Source organism: Pteropus medius, unplaced genomic scaffold (genome assembly GCF_902729225.1).
Source record: "Pteropus medius unplaced genomic scaffold, Ma_sr-lr_union100, whole genome shotgun sequence".
Lineage (NCBI taxonomy): Eukaryota > Metazoa > Chordata > Mammalia > Chiroptera > Pteropodidae > Pteropus > Pteropus medius.
Window position 1 is genome coordinate 657,443 of NW_024352000.1, and position 15,307 is coordinate 672,749.

General features: G+C 60.3%; 1 protein-coding gene across 5 annotated transcripts in view; it reads left to right on the forward strand.

The window, feature by feature from the left end:
* SPIRE2 (spire type actin nucleation factor 2) overlaps positions 1-15,307 on the forward strand; it is a 27,594-nt gene continuing 12,287 nt past the window's right edge. The window contains exons 1-3 of one of the 5 annotated variants that reach the window (XM_039846580.1): positions 1-22; positions 9,654-9,697; positions 13,252-13,608. In XM_039846580.1, coding sequence (XP_039702514.1) covers positions 9,665-9,697; positions 13,252-13,608 — 390 coding nt within the window. In that variant the 5' untranslated portion in view covers positions 1-22; positions 9,654-9,664. Of the gene's footprint in view, positions 23-336; positions 673-9,394; positions 9,562-9,653; positions 9,698-13,251; positions 13,609-15,307 lie in introns of those variants that run through there. The other 4 variants (XM_039846576.1, XM_039846578.1, XM_039846577.1 and 1 more) reach the window with 4 other exon arrangements.

The following is a 15,307-nucleotide window of genomic DNA, read 5'->3' on the forward strand; positions in this document are numbered from 1 at the left end:
GGATGCCGGCCTAAATACGCATGTAAGAGCGTGGGCGCCCGCCGTCTGGGTTTGCCCGGCAGCGCCGGGGAGCAGAGAACCGTGTCTCGGTGCGCGCCTCCCCCAGGAGCGCCGCTCCCCTCGCCCCGGCTCTGGGTCCCCGCTTTCCAGGGCCCGGCTCCGCGACCGCACCCCGGCCTCTCCCGGCCCCCTTTCTCCCGCGGGTCCTTGCGCGCCACCTCCCTCGCTCGCCCTCGCTCGCCCTCACCTGCGCCGCGCGCGCGGGGCGGGGCCGCCGAGGATGACAAAGCAGCGGCCGGAGGCGCGGGGTCCGCCCCCCGCGCTCCGCGGGTGCGTCGGCCGCCCGGGCGCGGCTGTTATGGAAACGGGCCCGGCGCGCAGGAGGCGATGATGGGGCGGCCATGGCCCGGGCCGGCAGCTCCAGCGGCGACGCGGCGGCCGGGGCGCGGGCGGCGGGCGCGGGGCGGCCGGAGCCGTGGGAGCTGTCCCTGGAGGAGGTGCTGAAGGCGTACGAGCAGCCCATCAACGAGGAGCAGGCGTGGGCCGTGTGCTTCCAGGGCTGCCGCGGGCTGCGGGGCGCGCCGGGCGGCCGGCGGCGCATCCGGGACACGGCCGACATCGTCCTGCGCAGGGACGGCTCGGTCAGCGCGCGCCTGGAGCCCGACACCGCAGGTGAGGCCGGCGGGGGTGTGGCCGGGCGCTCCGGCGCAGCGCGCGAAAAGTCGGGGTGCCGAGGGTTGGGCCGGCGTCCGTCTTGAGGAAGGGACTGCGACCCCTGCCTCCTCTCCTGGACCTGGAGCCCCCTCCGCCTTCTTTCTGCGGGACCGGAAGGGCCTTCTCTGCCCTCCCTCTTTTCTGGATTGGGAGCCCTCCCCAAGCTCTGTGCTGGGACTTAGACCTCCGTCCCATGCCCGGCCTCTCCCTCTCTCCCTCTGCTGGACCTGGCAGTCCCCTGCTCTTCTCCATCCTTCCCTCTCTCTACCTCGAAGCCCCTCCCCCTGTCTGACATCCCCCAACCGAGAGGCCATCACTTCGCATCAGGGACAGCTGCTTTAGGCTGGCTGCCTGCCGCTGGGTATGTTTGCTCAGAGGAGAGGGACCTTGGCTTGATGGCTGTGCACCTTCAGTGGAGAGGCTGGATTCTGCCTCTCCTCACTCCGGTTCTTCCGCGGGAGGCGGGTCCCCGGGCTCTGCGGGTCTGCAGCCCTCAGCCGGTCCTCTTCGCCGGTGATTTGTGGTCTGGAATCTGTGCCTCAGGCAGGAAGGGGACACATGTCTTCTCTGGGCTCTTTCTCATGGGTAAGAGGGTGGGAGGAGGACAGGACTGTGCGTCACGCAGAATCCCTGCCAAATGGCCACCAATGTCCTGTGTTGATGGGGAACAAGGAGAGTGTGTAAAACTTGGGGGACGACTTGCCTGGTCCTCTGCCCGTAACCGTTAACAGGAGCCGACACTTATGCCCTTGAAAGGTATGTGAAGTCTATTCAGGATGGTGAGTTTAGGTGAGTTTTTATTTATTTATTTAATTTTATTATTAGTTTCACAGTTTAGGCGAGTTTGAGCTTCTTCAGGAAAAAGTTACTTTCTTCTCTGGAGAACCAGAGTGCGGGTATGGAGTATATGATGATATTACCCCAAAGCCAGTTCCCTGCGGGTAAGCACAAAGGCTGGCGGTGTGTGCTGCTGGAGGGCTGGACTCTCTCCAGCTAGCCCTGAGAGCTGCGGGTTTGCACAAATCCGCACGGGCAGGCGTCAGGGAAGACCGGGAAGGACCAGGGCAGAGGTGGACAGAAGCGACAGTTGCTTTGTAACAAGGAGCGGTCTGCGGAGTCCCGCCCCGAGCCATCGCTGTGTTTCTCCTTGTCCTTGTGCCCTGCTCCCACCTCCCTCTTTGTGGGACACCTGTGAGTTGCTGTATTTTGCACAGAAAGCACCAATGTATTTGACAGGTGAAAATATAAGAGTTGACACTCCGATGGTAACCCACTTTACACTCGGATAAGCTGAGGCTCAGGCTGACCCAAAGTTACACAGAAAGCGGCAAGGTTTGGATTCAGCACTCAGTACACTGTCCTTAAAGGTGGGGGTCAGAGCCCTGTGCGTGATGACCTCAACTCAGCTGTGGGGCCCCGGAGTCTGCACATTCACAAAGATCTTCTCTCGAGCTGTGTTTTCCTTATTGAAAGACCATCCGAGTGCTCCTCCCCAGCCCTGAAGATAATATGACCTACCTAGGCTCTGGCTCCTGGCACTGCAGAGCGGGGCAGGACTGTAGGGTCCTGCTTTGACCCTCTGATTTTAAAGATGGGGAAACCGAGGCACAGGGTGGTAGGTCATTGCCACTGATCATAGAAGTTGGTTAGACCTGAGGCGCACCTTGCACCCCTCTAACCAGGGGAGTCACACCATGTTTCTCATTGGGACTCTCCTAAATGGCCAAGACTGCCGTGCTCAGGGGTGGTGCTTGTCCGGTGCTACCCAGCTCCCCAGCCCTCAGGGACATACTGTCCCTTTTTCCTGGTCATAAAGATCCATCGGCACTTCCTGCTGTTTCCCTGCTGGCAGCTGGGCTGGAATTCCAGGCTGGGGTTCAAAGCCCGGCCACGCGTGTTGACCTTTATGGGGGAGGGGTCACAGCCAGTGGCATCGGGAGCCCAGTTTCATTTTCCACTCTATGTGATCTTCGGTTCTGTTCACAAACGTGCCTTGTGAGGGCTGAGGCCTATGGCTTGCTGTCTCTCTCAAGATTAAGAAGTAGGTTACCTGAACTTTCTTTCCTGTCTCTGACCTTTAGACCAACTGTCTGTCTAGGCAGGTAACCCAATGTTCTCTGGGGCCTGAGTGATGATTGGTGAGTTCACAGGAAAGCGGGTGCTTATTTCCTGCTGTTAATTGCAATCAGGAAAGCATTCGAGTGGACCCTCAGTATATGTTTAAATTAACTTTCAGAAAGTCAGCAGCAAAACTAAGCCACACTTGGGGAGATGAATAACGGCATCTTACCACAAAGCGGGAACACCCTCCCCGCCGTTCCAGGAACGTGGGGGAGGCTCCCTCATAATCGTTTGGAAGTAGGAGAAAGGAAAACTCTAATGCGCGACGTTATTTTTAAGAAGCCGGAATTGAGCCTTCTAACGGGGAAAGGGTCCCTGTTCGTGTCAGTGTGCAGGAAACCCCATCAGGCGTCACTGTGCCTTGGTGTGCTGAGCCACTGCCCGGGGCAAAGCTGATTTCTTAACTACAGCTCAGTCAGTGACCAGGTGGCCCTGGAACCCTTTCAGTAGCTTTCGTTCACCTGATACCCTCCCGGATAGTTCACCCACAAAGCAGCCTCGGCCCCACCTTAGTGGAGAGCCCTCTGCCTTTCTGGCCCACACCTGCCAGCGAAACATGCTTTCTCCAGGCCCCGGGCTTTGCAGCAGCGAGGGCCGGGGGTGGGTGTTGACAGGGGCACGTCCTCCTGGGAGGTCACCGAGCCTGTCACCTCGTCCCTTCCATCACCTCCCATCTCTCTGTTCTGCTTCTGCCAATTTACACACCGCCCCACGTTTCTGATTTTTTCTCTCGTCAGTTTTGACGCTAACACTTTTCGCAGGCCCCTGGGTGCCTCACGTGTTCTGTCCGGGGGGTCACAGCTGCCCTCTAGCCCCTCCCGCCTGTAGTTCTGAGGCCGGCTGACCCTTAGGTGCCATTTCCAGTGTCAGGCTCCTGCGGGCAGCCCCTCGGTATAGCCACACTGCACGACACAGGACCTTCCCAATCGCCTCATGGTGCAGCCCTGAGTCCCAAATATGTGAACTACCCAGTCCGTCCTGCGTCATCCTGCATGGCAGCCCCTGTGTCACGAGTTCCGTGGGGCCCGGAACTCTCCTTCCTCCTCTTTCCCTCTAGCCTGGCGGCTAGAGAAACAGCGGCGCCAGAGAGCAGGTGCCCCTGTCCGTCCTCCACAGACTGGGTGATGAGGGCGAGGGCCGACGAGGAATGTCGGTGGGGGGCCCACCTCCACCCTGGGCCCAGGGGGCACGTGTGTGCACACACACGGGCACCACATTGCCACCTTGGGCTACTGTTACTGTGCATGTAAATGGGCCATCTGTCCCCACTGTAGATGCCCACACGAATGTGTCCTGGCCCAGTGTGTCCCCTCCCAGGAGCTGAGGTGGGTCCACGGCCAGTGAGGACTGTCACTGGACCACTTGTGCTCCAGGAAGCCCCGTGTGTCTTGTGGGCTCGGGCACTCAAGCGGGAGTGGGCAAGTCCGCTCTTGTAATGGGACTGTCTCCCTAGCTTGCCTCTATTTTTGTAAATGGCTCTCAACACAGGTGAACATACGGGTGAGCGTTGAACGGCGTTGTCCCACCATGCTGCCCCCGTCATGACTCTCCCTGGACCTCCTCTGGCAGCCAGTATCCCTTTCGGCCAGGCCCCCTTCAAGTGGCTCTTGTCTCCCGCTCCTTGGTCCCCACGCTCACTATCACACAGGATGCTCAGGCCTTGGGGCTCTGTGCTCTCATTGCACCGCATGAGGGGGGCCTGGTACAGACGCACTGTGGACATGAAGCCGGGTGGCCCAGGGCCAGGTGACAGCAGCCGGCACCTGCAGGGTGCTTTCAGGAAATGGGATGCATATTGTTCTCAGCCCTGGCGAGAGGCACTCCCCTTCAGAAAACGGGGAAGGGCTAAAGGTGCCAGGGTCAGGTGGCCCACAAGGGTGCCTGGGCTCTGGGTGTGGGGGAGGGTGCGGCCCTGGGCGTGCCTGTGACTGAGTGTTTGCAGATAGGACTCCCGATTTAGCCTCACCTCTGAGCAAGAGTTACCTCACAGGAAGGCTGTCCCTGGCCAGCTGTGTCTCTATGGAGATGTCACAGGTGACCCCGGGGGCAACTTAGCCTGTGTGGCTGTGTCACCTGACCTTCTCTGTTGTTGAGCTTTGCCCTGTGCTCTCAGGGGAGGCCGTGCCACTTGAGAAGGTGTCCTTGGGATCCCTGTGCACTCGGGAGTTTTGGCTTGTGAGGGTTACGGCCTTCACCCCAAAGTGTGTGACTGGCCCCACAGAAGGGACACTGGAGATGTGGCCACGTAAGAGATTGCGCCCGTGAGTATGGGCCATGGGAAGACACCGGGGGTTCGCTCTGACCCTGTCAGACCCCTCAGGGAGCTAGGCCTCCGGGCGAGGCCGCGGCCAGCAGGGAGGCTGCCAGAAGTGGTGTCCCCATGGTCAGGCGGATCAGCCTGCGCTGCGTCCAGGCCTGGAGGGCGTGCCCCGCTCCGCAGTGCCGCCGGGCACCCCGTCGCTGTGTCCTCTCGAGGGCATTCGCCTTGCGGCCTCTCCCAGGGACTGGAGACAGAGGAGGCGGAGTGGTGTGGTGTCCCCTGGCTGCGGAACACTGCGCGGATTTACAACAAGGCATATTCACTCTCGTCCAGTCAGAGGTCACAACCTAAGAAGGTCTCCCTCGGGCCGGACGCTTCGCAGGGTCACCTCACCTGCTCCCCAAGTCCGCTCACGTGGGCGGGGTATGTCCCCGTGGCGGGCTGGCGGCTGGTGTTCTGCCGAGCAGGCAGGGGAGACACCTCGGGTGGAAGGGATGCCGTCTCTCCCACCTGGACCCACCTCGGCGACATCAGCAGGACACGGCCCTGGCCCTGGAGCCGCACCCAGCACTTGAGGGGGCAGTTCACACACTTGGGTCCCCTGCTGGGCATCCTGCACAGACACGCTGACACGGGGCCCGCCGGGAGCATCTGGTCCACCCAGGTCTGGGGCGGGCCTGACAGTGACGTCTGGCAAGTTCCTGGGGCCCCTCTGGGTCCGTGGGCCCACTGTGTGGGGTTCCCTGGGCCACACCTGAAGAAGGGGCCCCCAGCCTTGCTAGGACACCCCCAAAGCCAGGATGACTCAGATAGTCAGTATGGGGCCAAGGCCTGGCTGCAGGGCCAGGGGTTGATGCTCAGCCAGGTGACCTGGGCAGGGCCCTCGCCCTCTCTAGGCTGCATTGTGGGTCAACAGAGAGGGCTGAATGAAACAGCCCCCGAAAAGCCCTCGAGAAGCCCGAGTGGGCCTCCCTTAGCTGAGCGGGGTAGGGGGCGCCCAGTCGTTGGACTGTCATGGACGACTTGTAGGGCTGCTGCCTGCCTGCTGGGGCCGGCGGTGGGGTCTCCTGAGGTTGTCCCAGGACACACTCGCTGGAGCAGAAAGGCATCGGGACTGTGTGAAGGTGCAGAGATGAACTGAGCGTTTATTGCTGGGGTTAGGGCTGCTCTGGACAGCACACGTCTCCCCGACTGGGGTCTCCACTGGGATTCACTCGATTCCTGGGTTCTTCCTTGAGGGGGAGGAGCCCACACCCTGTGGGTGATGTGTGAGGTGTGCTCTAGAGGAAGTGAGGTGGAGGGTGGCGGCCGCGCCACAGACACACAGGTGCCCTTGACTCAGAGAGCTCTCTGGGTTTGCTAAGCAAACGCACAGCCCCTGTGGTTGCAACGGGCGGGCGTCTCCCTCCCTGCTGCCGCCGCTCACTTCTGGAGACCAGCACCCCGTCTAGGGCATTACTTAATGCAAGCTGTAACGTTGGTTCCTCAGTGATGCGACAAGCATTTACTGATGGCTCACTAGACGCCAGACTCTAGGTGTGTTGTGTTTAGTCTGTGCAGTAACCTGTATGGTGGGTGACAGCCCTGTTTTATAGGAGGGCTCAGAGAAAGTTGGTAAGTTGCTCTAAGTCACACAGGTTGTCCAATGCCAAGCTCCTGTTCTGAGCCAAGTGAGGAGGTGACGCTGTCCCTTTGCTTACACACACACACACACACACACACACACACGCACACACATTAATCTTGACTCTGTAGCACGCCCCATGCTCCAAATTCAGAAAGCATGAAGGGAACACAGGCATCCCGCCAGCCTCGTCACCATGGCAGAAGGCTCAGGGCCCACGTTTTGTGTGCACACCCTGTCAGTATAGGGGCTGCCCTCGGCTGTTCCCAGTGGGGGCTCAGCTCGCCTCATCACAAAAGACACCTCCTCTTCTTAGTGGCTGTCCATTGTCCCCTTGTGGATGTCTCCACATGTCTCAGTGGACACTCAGGTGTTTCGCTGTTAGGAAGGAGGTGACGATGAGTGTCACGCCACGTGGGCTCGCCTCCGAGGCCCCCTGCCAAGTGGGGGGGGGTGAGCGGGTGGGATTCTGAGAAGCCGCGGGTACCGCCCGGGCGGTCATCGCGTGGGACTGTCCTCCAACCGTCCCCCTGCCATCCGACGACCCCAAGCCTGAGATGTGAAAGGCAGGAGCCCCTGGGCTTCGGAGGCCACTCTGCCCTCACAGTGCCCACTCATGTCTGTGTTTAAGGGGTCTCCTGGGACCCTGGCCGGGAGGCCCTGACAGTTTCGTGGGTGCCACAGCCCTGAAGAGCACTGTGCCGTGGGAAGGGTCTGCACTCACTACCTTGCTTGTTCTCGCTTAGCTTGGGCAGGTGTCCTCGATCTGCAGGTGAGGAAATGAGGGCAGAGAGCCGCAACCGCAGGTGGCACAGGTGGGCAGGTCCCTCAACAGGGCTGTTGCACCCATCCCCCCAGGCAGCCGGGCTGAACCTGCCGGGTGCCCTCCTCCCGTCGCCCACCTGCTCGGCAGCCGGAAGCACTTCCTCTCAAAGTCGCTGGGACTCCAGGCTGCAAAGTCCCCAGGACTTCGCTCTCCCGAGTGACGTCTTTCGTCTTTCACCACGAGACACAGGAGCACATCAAAGAAAACTCTCTGGCTTCTTGATTTCTCCTCATTTGTTATTTTATACAAAAGAAACCGGAGAGGCTTCCCCTTCTAGTGCACCTTGGCGCAGAGGTGCTCGCCGGGGGAGGGGGTGCCCTCAGCCCCTCAGTCCCAGCTGCCGCCATCCGCTTCTCTCTGGGTCTTCGCTCCCCAGATACTTTTTCAATAAGCAAAAGGTACTTTGCACAATGCTGTGTGACCACGTTGGGAAGTTATGGTAGCCCCCTCAGTTACACCTGGGCATTCCGGGGTTCTCGGGTAGGAGGGTACACTTTGGGGTCTGGCAGTGCTTGGCATGGGTCCCAGCTCAGCCGTTTATTAGCTACATGGTCTTGAGTCCATCTCTCCATCTGCCTGAGCTTGTTTCCTCATTTGTAAAGAGAGGTCACAGCACCCACCTCCAGGCGGTGGCTGTGCAGATTGGAGCCACAATAAGTCATCCAAAGAGCTGGCACAGCTTCCATCTGCCCCCAGCCTCACCAAAGGGCAGCTCGCTCACCAAAACCCAGACTCCCCAAGTTCTTGCAACTTGGCGTACAGTTATGCCCAAGAACACCTACTTTTGTTAACATGTGGGCTGCATCAGCCAGGGACGGAAGCAATACAGTCATTCCGCCCAGAACACTTGCAGGGGCCCGGAGGCCTTGGCTCGGCTCAGAGCACTGGAGGCCCCCTTCCTGGTCATCTGGTCCCCTCCAGCAAGCACCTCAGCTCAGGGTCTGATCTCCCCCAGCTGCCCCGCCTCCACCCAGTCACAGCGAGGACAACGGGGGGCCACCAGCCAGGCCACAGTGAGCTGCTGGCTGCTCAGTCTTGTTAACTCCGCCCATGCCAGGAGCAGGCAGGATCCCATTATTTTAATGGATCCGTCCAACGCAAACTCCCTTTGCCTTTGGCAACCTTGCTGGAGCTTGATGGCATTGTGGAAATATTTGTATAGTTAGCAGGTTCATTTAGCAAGGAATTTCGTGGTTTGTGTTTTTTATATCTCACCTCATTCCAGAAACAGTTTAAGGCAGCCGAGGTCCCCGTCCTAACACGGGTCTGCCGGGCTCGGACAGGCTGGGAGTCCACGTCTCATCCAGCCTGGAGGCTTGGGAGGCCCTGGGGAGCAGCTCGGGGAGCAGCTGCAGCACAGATCCTGGGGTCCCCCGGCTGTGACACCTTCCAGCCAACAAGTTCGGCCCTCTGGGCCTCTGTTTCCTCATCCGTGAAATGGGTGCCAGAAGCACCTACCTCCCAAGCTGGACGTGGGTTACACAAATGGCCTTCGCTAACATGCTAACTCAGTGCCATGTTTAATAATAAACATAATAAAGTGCAAGAGACCAGTTTAGCATCTGGGCTTCAGCTAGGGACCTTGGGTCTGGCAGAGGTGCTGACGGTCTGTGGGGAAGCCCCGGATCCAGGGTGCTGGCTGCGGCCAACTTGCCCGGCTCGGCTCCGGAAGGCCAGCCAGCCCTTCGCTCTGAGCCTGGGCTCCGTCTGAGCGATTCGGGGTGCCCAAGCGATTCTTGCGCCAAGAGCCTTAGACCGTGAGTCACGCAGGGGCGACTTAATCCACCGCCCCCTCCTCCCTCCTCTTGGCTTTTTCCACTCTTGCCTGCAGCCTCGCTTCACCCTGGTGGGGGCGGGCAGACTTGGGGAGACTTCCGTGTGAGCTGGGCAAGGGTCCTGTGGGGCCCTCCTGACCTCCCTGCACCTGGGCCTCCAGCCTGGAGCTGAGTCTTGTAGGCGTCTGTCCCAGGGGCTCGGCCTGCTGCAAGCTCCTGGTGTCTGACGGAGGGTTTGGGGGTGTGTGGTGTGTTTCTGGGTGTGGGGGCGGCCCCATTCTTCAGGTCTGAGGGTGGGAGGCATGTCTTGACTGCCTGTCTGTCTTCCTGCAGAGCCCACGACGATGGTGCTGTCGCTGGCCAGCTCGGAAGCCCAGGTACTTTAAAACCATTTTTAGGTTTGCTTGATACATGTTAGAACTTCTGTGCATCACGTAATGTAAATTGGAAGCTGCAAAGTAATACAGTTGTTTCTGTGGGCAGGACAGGGCAGGACAGGGTGGAATTCTCAAAGGGCTTGATGAAGAGGCTTTTCTGAGAGTGGGCGGGTGAGGAGAGAGAGCCCTCGGTGCAGCGAGGGCCCCAGCCAGCCTGGTGGCCCTGAGGGGACAGGAAGCAATGGTACCGGCAAGGCTTGGCCCCTTGGGTACAAGTCGGCGGGGGGGGGGGGGGAGGCGGCAAGAAAATCAGCCCGGACCCCACCTGCAGAACCTCGGACCTCAGCCACGGGGCACACGCCTGCCTGTCTCCCAGCCACTCCCCTCCCCCAGCCCCCCGTAATTTGTCCTCAATTTGATATTCGATGCCGGTTCTCTGCCAGCACATATGTGCACATTAAACAGTGTTACACCAGGGGTGGGCGTAGGCCAAGGGAGGCTACGGCATCTGTCGCGAGAACTTAAACGCAGCAGTAAAACCGTCCCGAAGCTGCCCTCCTTTGTCGTCACCACGTGCCGGGGACTCTGAACAGTGTCCGTGACGAAGTCCCCCGGGGTTTTTTCAACATCACGCTGCTTAGCTCACTCTGCATTCCGGATTGTTCTATACATCGTTTCTTGGAATTTGGTGGCGGGGACAACGTGTCTTCAACATTCGTCTTCGTCGCTTTGCGTGGCTGTTGCTCTCTTTCGCTGTGGCACACTGTTCTGATAACCTTATTTGTCTAAAGCCAGGGGATGCTCCCCAGCGCCCCCGGCAGTGCTCGGGGGCCGTCCTGTGGTCCAGCTTTCCCACGGAGACACAGCCGCACCTGCCACTGCAGAGGTCTGCTGTGATGGGTGCTGAAGCCACTCACAGGGAACTTGTCGGCGGGGTCCGACCTGGCGGCCCATCAGTCCACCTGATGGCCCCACCCCAGGAAATGGCGAAGGGGACACGGATCACGCTGGCCTAGACTCACCACTGGCTCCTGGTTGGAGCGGCTGCAGCCTCAGCTCCTCTCTGTACCCCCTTCAGCCACTGGGCTGGACCCCACTGGCTGGGTCCCCGGCAGCAGGGCTGGAGGTCCTAAACTCTGGCTGGCTGCCCAGACTCTTCCCTACAGGGAGGGAGTACGCGGGCCCCCGGATGTGCGGGCCTGCGGGACACTGAGCAGCTTCGACGCCAGCTGTCTGCTAGGAGGCTCTCTCCCTGCTGTGCCGCTGGCTGAGGCCAGCGGGCCGAGAAAGGGAGAGGCGGGGGCTGGGGCTTTCCTGTGCCCCCCCGACCCCCGCCACCTGTCCTGCTGCGTGTGGCAGGGTTGTCCCTCTGACAGAACGGTCAGAGCCAGCACTAGGGCCAGCAGGGCCTGTGGGGCCCGCTTGGCAGTGTGAGCTTCGTCTCCTTCCTGGCACCTACCTGGGGGCCAAGGAAGACGTGGTGGGAATCTGCGGGCATGGTGGCTCTTGCCAGCCCAGTAGTGCTGAGGGGCATCGTGCTGCTCTCGCGCACTGCCTGGGAGGCTCCGCTCGGCCCTGGCCAGGGCCCTGCACTTGCTGGCAAGTGTCACCAGCCTTCAGGCCTCTGCCTTCTGATTCATGATCTCTGGGCATGACTCGGAGCGGGGTCTGTGACCTTGTCTTCCTGAAGCAGAGGTGACATCGCCACCAAGAGTGGTCTGGGACTTTGCTGACTTTAGGCTAGACCCTTGCTCTCCCCACTGGTCCCCGTGAACCCACGGACCCTCCCCGCCAGGCCTCCAGTTTCAGGGTATTTTCTAAGGCATTTCTATAGGACAGAGAGCCCTATTCTTGCACCCTGTCTACGCTCAGAGTTGGCTTTTACCACCTGTCCTTCCATTCTGCTTAGGCTGGCTCACCTGGGTTTCGCTTGGCGGGGACACAGGAAATGCGGGGAGAGGCCGGGAACCGCTGAGGTCAGGTAGACGGGGGCGGGAAGGCGTGTTGGTGAGGGCGTGGCTCCACCCGCCACACAGGCCACAGACAGACCACTTCCCAGCTGTTGTCAAGCGACCTGACTTCTGTGCCTCTGTCCCCTGCCTACGACACGAGTGGTTATCTTGTGCATCGTTGCGAGGGTGAGCGGCAGGGAGCTCGGCTAGTGCCACACATGGAAGAGCTGTCCTTCTGGGTCATTGTCACAAAGAGAAAACACTGAAGCCGCTTAAAGCACAAATGCAGAGCTCTGTGCAAACTGGAAGTAGCATCGTCATGGTCACTGTCCCCCCTCCCTGTGTTGAGGTGCACCACTGGCCCTCATCAAACCGCACCCCACACGGTGCTTCTCTGTCCGAGCAGACCCCCTGCGAGCAGGGTGTCGGGGTGCAGAGATGGCTTTCAAACAGGAGCACTTTCCCCAGACGTCAGTGGTAGTCCGTGAAAACGAGGTTCCCTGCCAAGTAAAGCTGAGAAATGCTGAGTTAAGAGGTCTCTCTCCTGCCAGACTCACGGACTTTTAATGTGCTAATGCACTTTGAAAAAAACTCACTATGGAGCATTTCAAGTCTACAGGAGCAAACAGGAGCAGCCCGATTGCCCCCTCCCAAGAAGCTCCACCCCTCTGCCCTCCCCCCACTCAGGTACAATTATTTTTAGGTTTCTCTTTTTCAGGTTAAATTTACACATACTGAAACTTACATGCAGTTTAAAATATCTAGGTGAGAAGAAGTCAATTTTTATGAGTTCAGGTGCCCAACTTCATCATGTATAGTTACGCAGTTTTTCCAGGAGCCTCTAATGAATGAGCGAGCCTTTGTCCTCTGCTTTGCGATCCACTCTCACAGTGCGTGAAAAGCTGACATTTATTAGGTCGTGTCTGTGTTCTGTAATCCTATCTACTGGGGTCTGCTTTACACCTGAGTTTGCTGAGTCCTGACAAATGCGTAACCCATTTCACCAGCACCAAAGACACAGACCTCTCCCATCACCCCAAAAGTTCCTGTGCCCTTCTGCTCCCCACCCCGCCCTGGCTCAGAACCCTGACCTGCTTTTTGTGGCTATTGGTTAGCCTCGTCTTGCCTGGCGTTTCGGTCGAGGGACCACGCAGTGGGGAGACTGGGCTGGCTTCCGTCACCGCGTTCGAGGGGGGCACTGTGCGTGGTTGCTCCCCCATAGAGCTGCCTCGTTCTCCGCTGGGAGGGGGTCCACAGTTGTGTGTGATCCCCTGGGATGGCAGGTGGGCCCTGCAGGTTTGGGTGCTCCCAGTGCAGGCCTGTGTGGACGCACCATTTCCCTTCTCTGAGTCAGTGCCTGGGAGAGGAGCCGCGGTCCCGTGCCGGGCACGTCCCGTTGTGAGAAGTGGCCACGCCGCCTCCCTCAGTGGCTGTGCTGTTGGGCTGTTGGGCGAGCGCCCTGTTGCTCTGGTGCCATGTTCGGGGACCCCGTGCTGTGCCGCCTCCGGGCGACCGCTGGCTGCTTCCGTCCTGAGAAGCCTGCAATCCAGCCCCGGCCTGCTGCCCCTGCCCCGCTGCTGACGGTCTGGGCCTTTCCCGCAGATGGTGCAGTCGCTGGGCTTCGCCATCTATCGCGCGCTGGACTGGGGCCTGGACGAGAGCGAGGAGCGGGAGCTCAGCCCGCAGCTGGAACAGCTCATCGACCTCATGGCCAACAACGACGGCGAGGACGGCGGCTGCGGGGCAGCCGACGAGGGCTACGGGGGCCCCGAGGAGGAGGAGGAGGCCGAGGGCGGCCCGCGGGCCGTGCGCAGCTTTGCGCAGGCCATGCGGCTCTGTGCCGCCCGCCTGACCGACCCCCGGGGCGCCCAGGCCCACTACCAGGCCGTGTGCCGCGCCCTCTTCCTGGAGACGCTGGAGCTGCGGGCCTTCCTGGCCAGGGTCCGCGAGGCCAAGGAGGTGAGCCCGGGGTGCGGGTGAGAAGGAGGGGTCGCAGGAGGGGTGGGCTGACGCCAAGGTGGCTCCTTCCTGGGAAGGGCAGTGGGCAGTGGACAGCGGACAGCAGAGGTCAGCAGAGCACGGCAGCCTGTCCGCCTCTCACCGCAGGTCCCTCTGTCCTCCCGGAAGGGGGCGGAGACCGCAGTGCAGGGTCAACAGCTCCGGGACTGCGCTCCGTGGGGTGCTGTGGGTTTCACTTACCTCTCACACCTGCTTCTTCCCCAGCAGGGACCTGAGGCTCAGAGATGCTGCGTAACAGGCTCTCAGCCTCTTGGCTCCATGACCCGCTCCTGTCACCTGAGTCACTTAGTCACTAAACCCTGACCCCAGGTTTGCAGGTGCTCATGGGGCTGTGCCTCCTGGCTCTAGCTCACCGCTCCAGGGGCTGGGCCCTTCTGCAAACAGGATGCTAAAGGTGGCCAGTTCCTGCTGCCGGACACGCACAGGTGCTCAGTGTGCTTGGAGCTTCGGGGCAGCGGGCAGTTCAGTGAGAGACACTGCCCAGGCCCTGCCTGCAACAGTCCAGCGCTGTTCTCCATGCCCTCCGTGGTCGTTGCCCATTTTACGGATGAGCAGCTGGAGGCCCTGAGAGACTGTCCCTCGCCCCAAGCTGGTACCGGCAGAGCTGGGGCCAGCCTGGCTCTCCGCGGGGCTGGCCTCCCCTTCGTGGTCCTGGAGTTAGGGCTGACAGTCTCCCCCTCAACTCTCCCAGCCTCTCCCTTGAAGTGGGGGCCCCCGCCGCCCACCAGCATGTGACGGATGAGAAAGTGGAGACTTTGGGGAACTTGGGGAATTTGCTCCACTCTCTGTGGCTTAAGTGGCAGAAGGTGTTTGTGGAATTAACTGATGCGTGTCTCTCTTCCGCTAACCAGGAAGCGCTCTGGCCAGCTTTCCTGGCCCTCTGGGCCTGAGCAGGCTCTCGCGGTTGTTCTGCTCGGCCCAGTTGCAGCCCAGGGTGGGTGGTCCCTCGCCTGTGCCCGTCATCCCTCCCCACTCCTCCTTATGTCCTTCTGTCGCTGTCGTGGGGGGCAGGGGCCCTAATGCTTTCATCGTCCATTCGTTGAAGCCCTCTGTCCCCTGGCCGAGGTCATCCCGCTCCAGACTCCGGGAGCTCTTTCGTCAGCAGGAACAAACAGCTCTAGATTCAAGCAGTCGACGCACAAGACGTTCAGGAAATTGGTGGCATTTGGGGCAGAGACAGCCTACTCAGGAATGAGCGTAGATGCCCCAGGAAGGGTGGGAGATCGCCGTCCACGCCCTTGGCCCACAGGGACCATCACGTGGCACACAGTTCTGCTTTTTGAACCGCACACCTTGTGCTTCTCAGAGGCTTGGCGGTGTTGTCCAGAACATCCCAGAGCAGTTTGGCAAGTGGCTTGGGGCTAAAGCCAGGGAAACCGGTTCTGTCTTCATTGGAGGTGGGGCGGGGGCTTCGCCCAGTGGGGGAGCTGGTGAGAACAGAGACCCTGGCTCCTGCCCAGATCCAGGGCAGCGAAGGCAGGGAATCTAGCAGTTTCCCCCAAATTCTCAGCATAGGGCAGTTATCCAATAGTCCCTGATGCCCTGGGCCCTCACTACCATGGCGACATTTTCCAGTTCGTAAAGTGCATACCTGTGACTGTTTCCCAGGACTTGCTGAGTGACTCACCAGCCCTCCAAA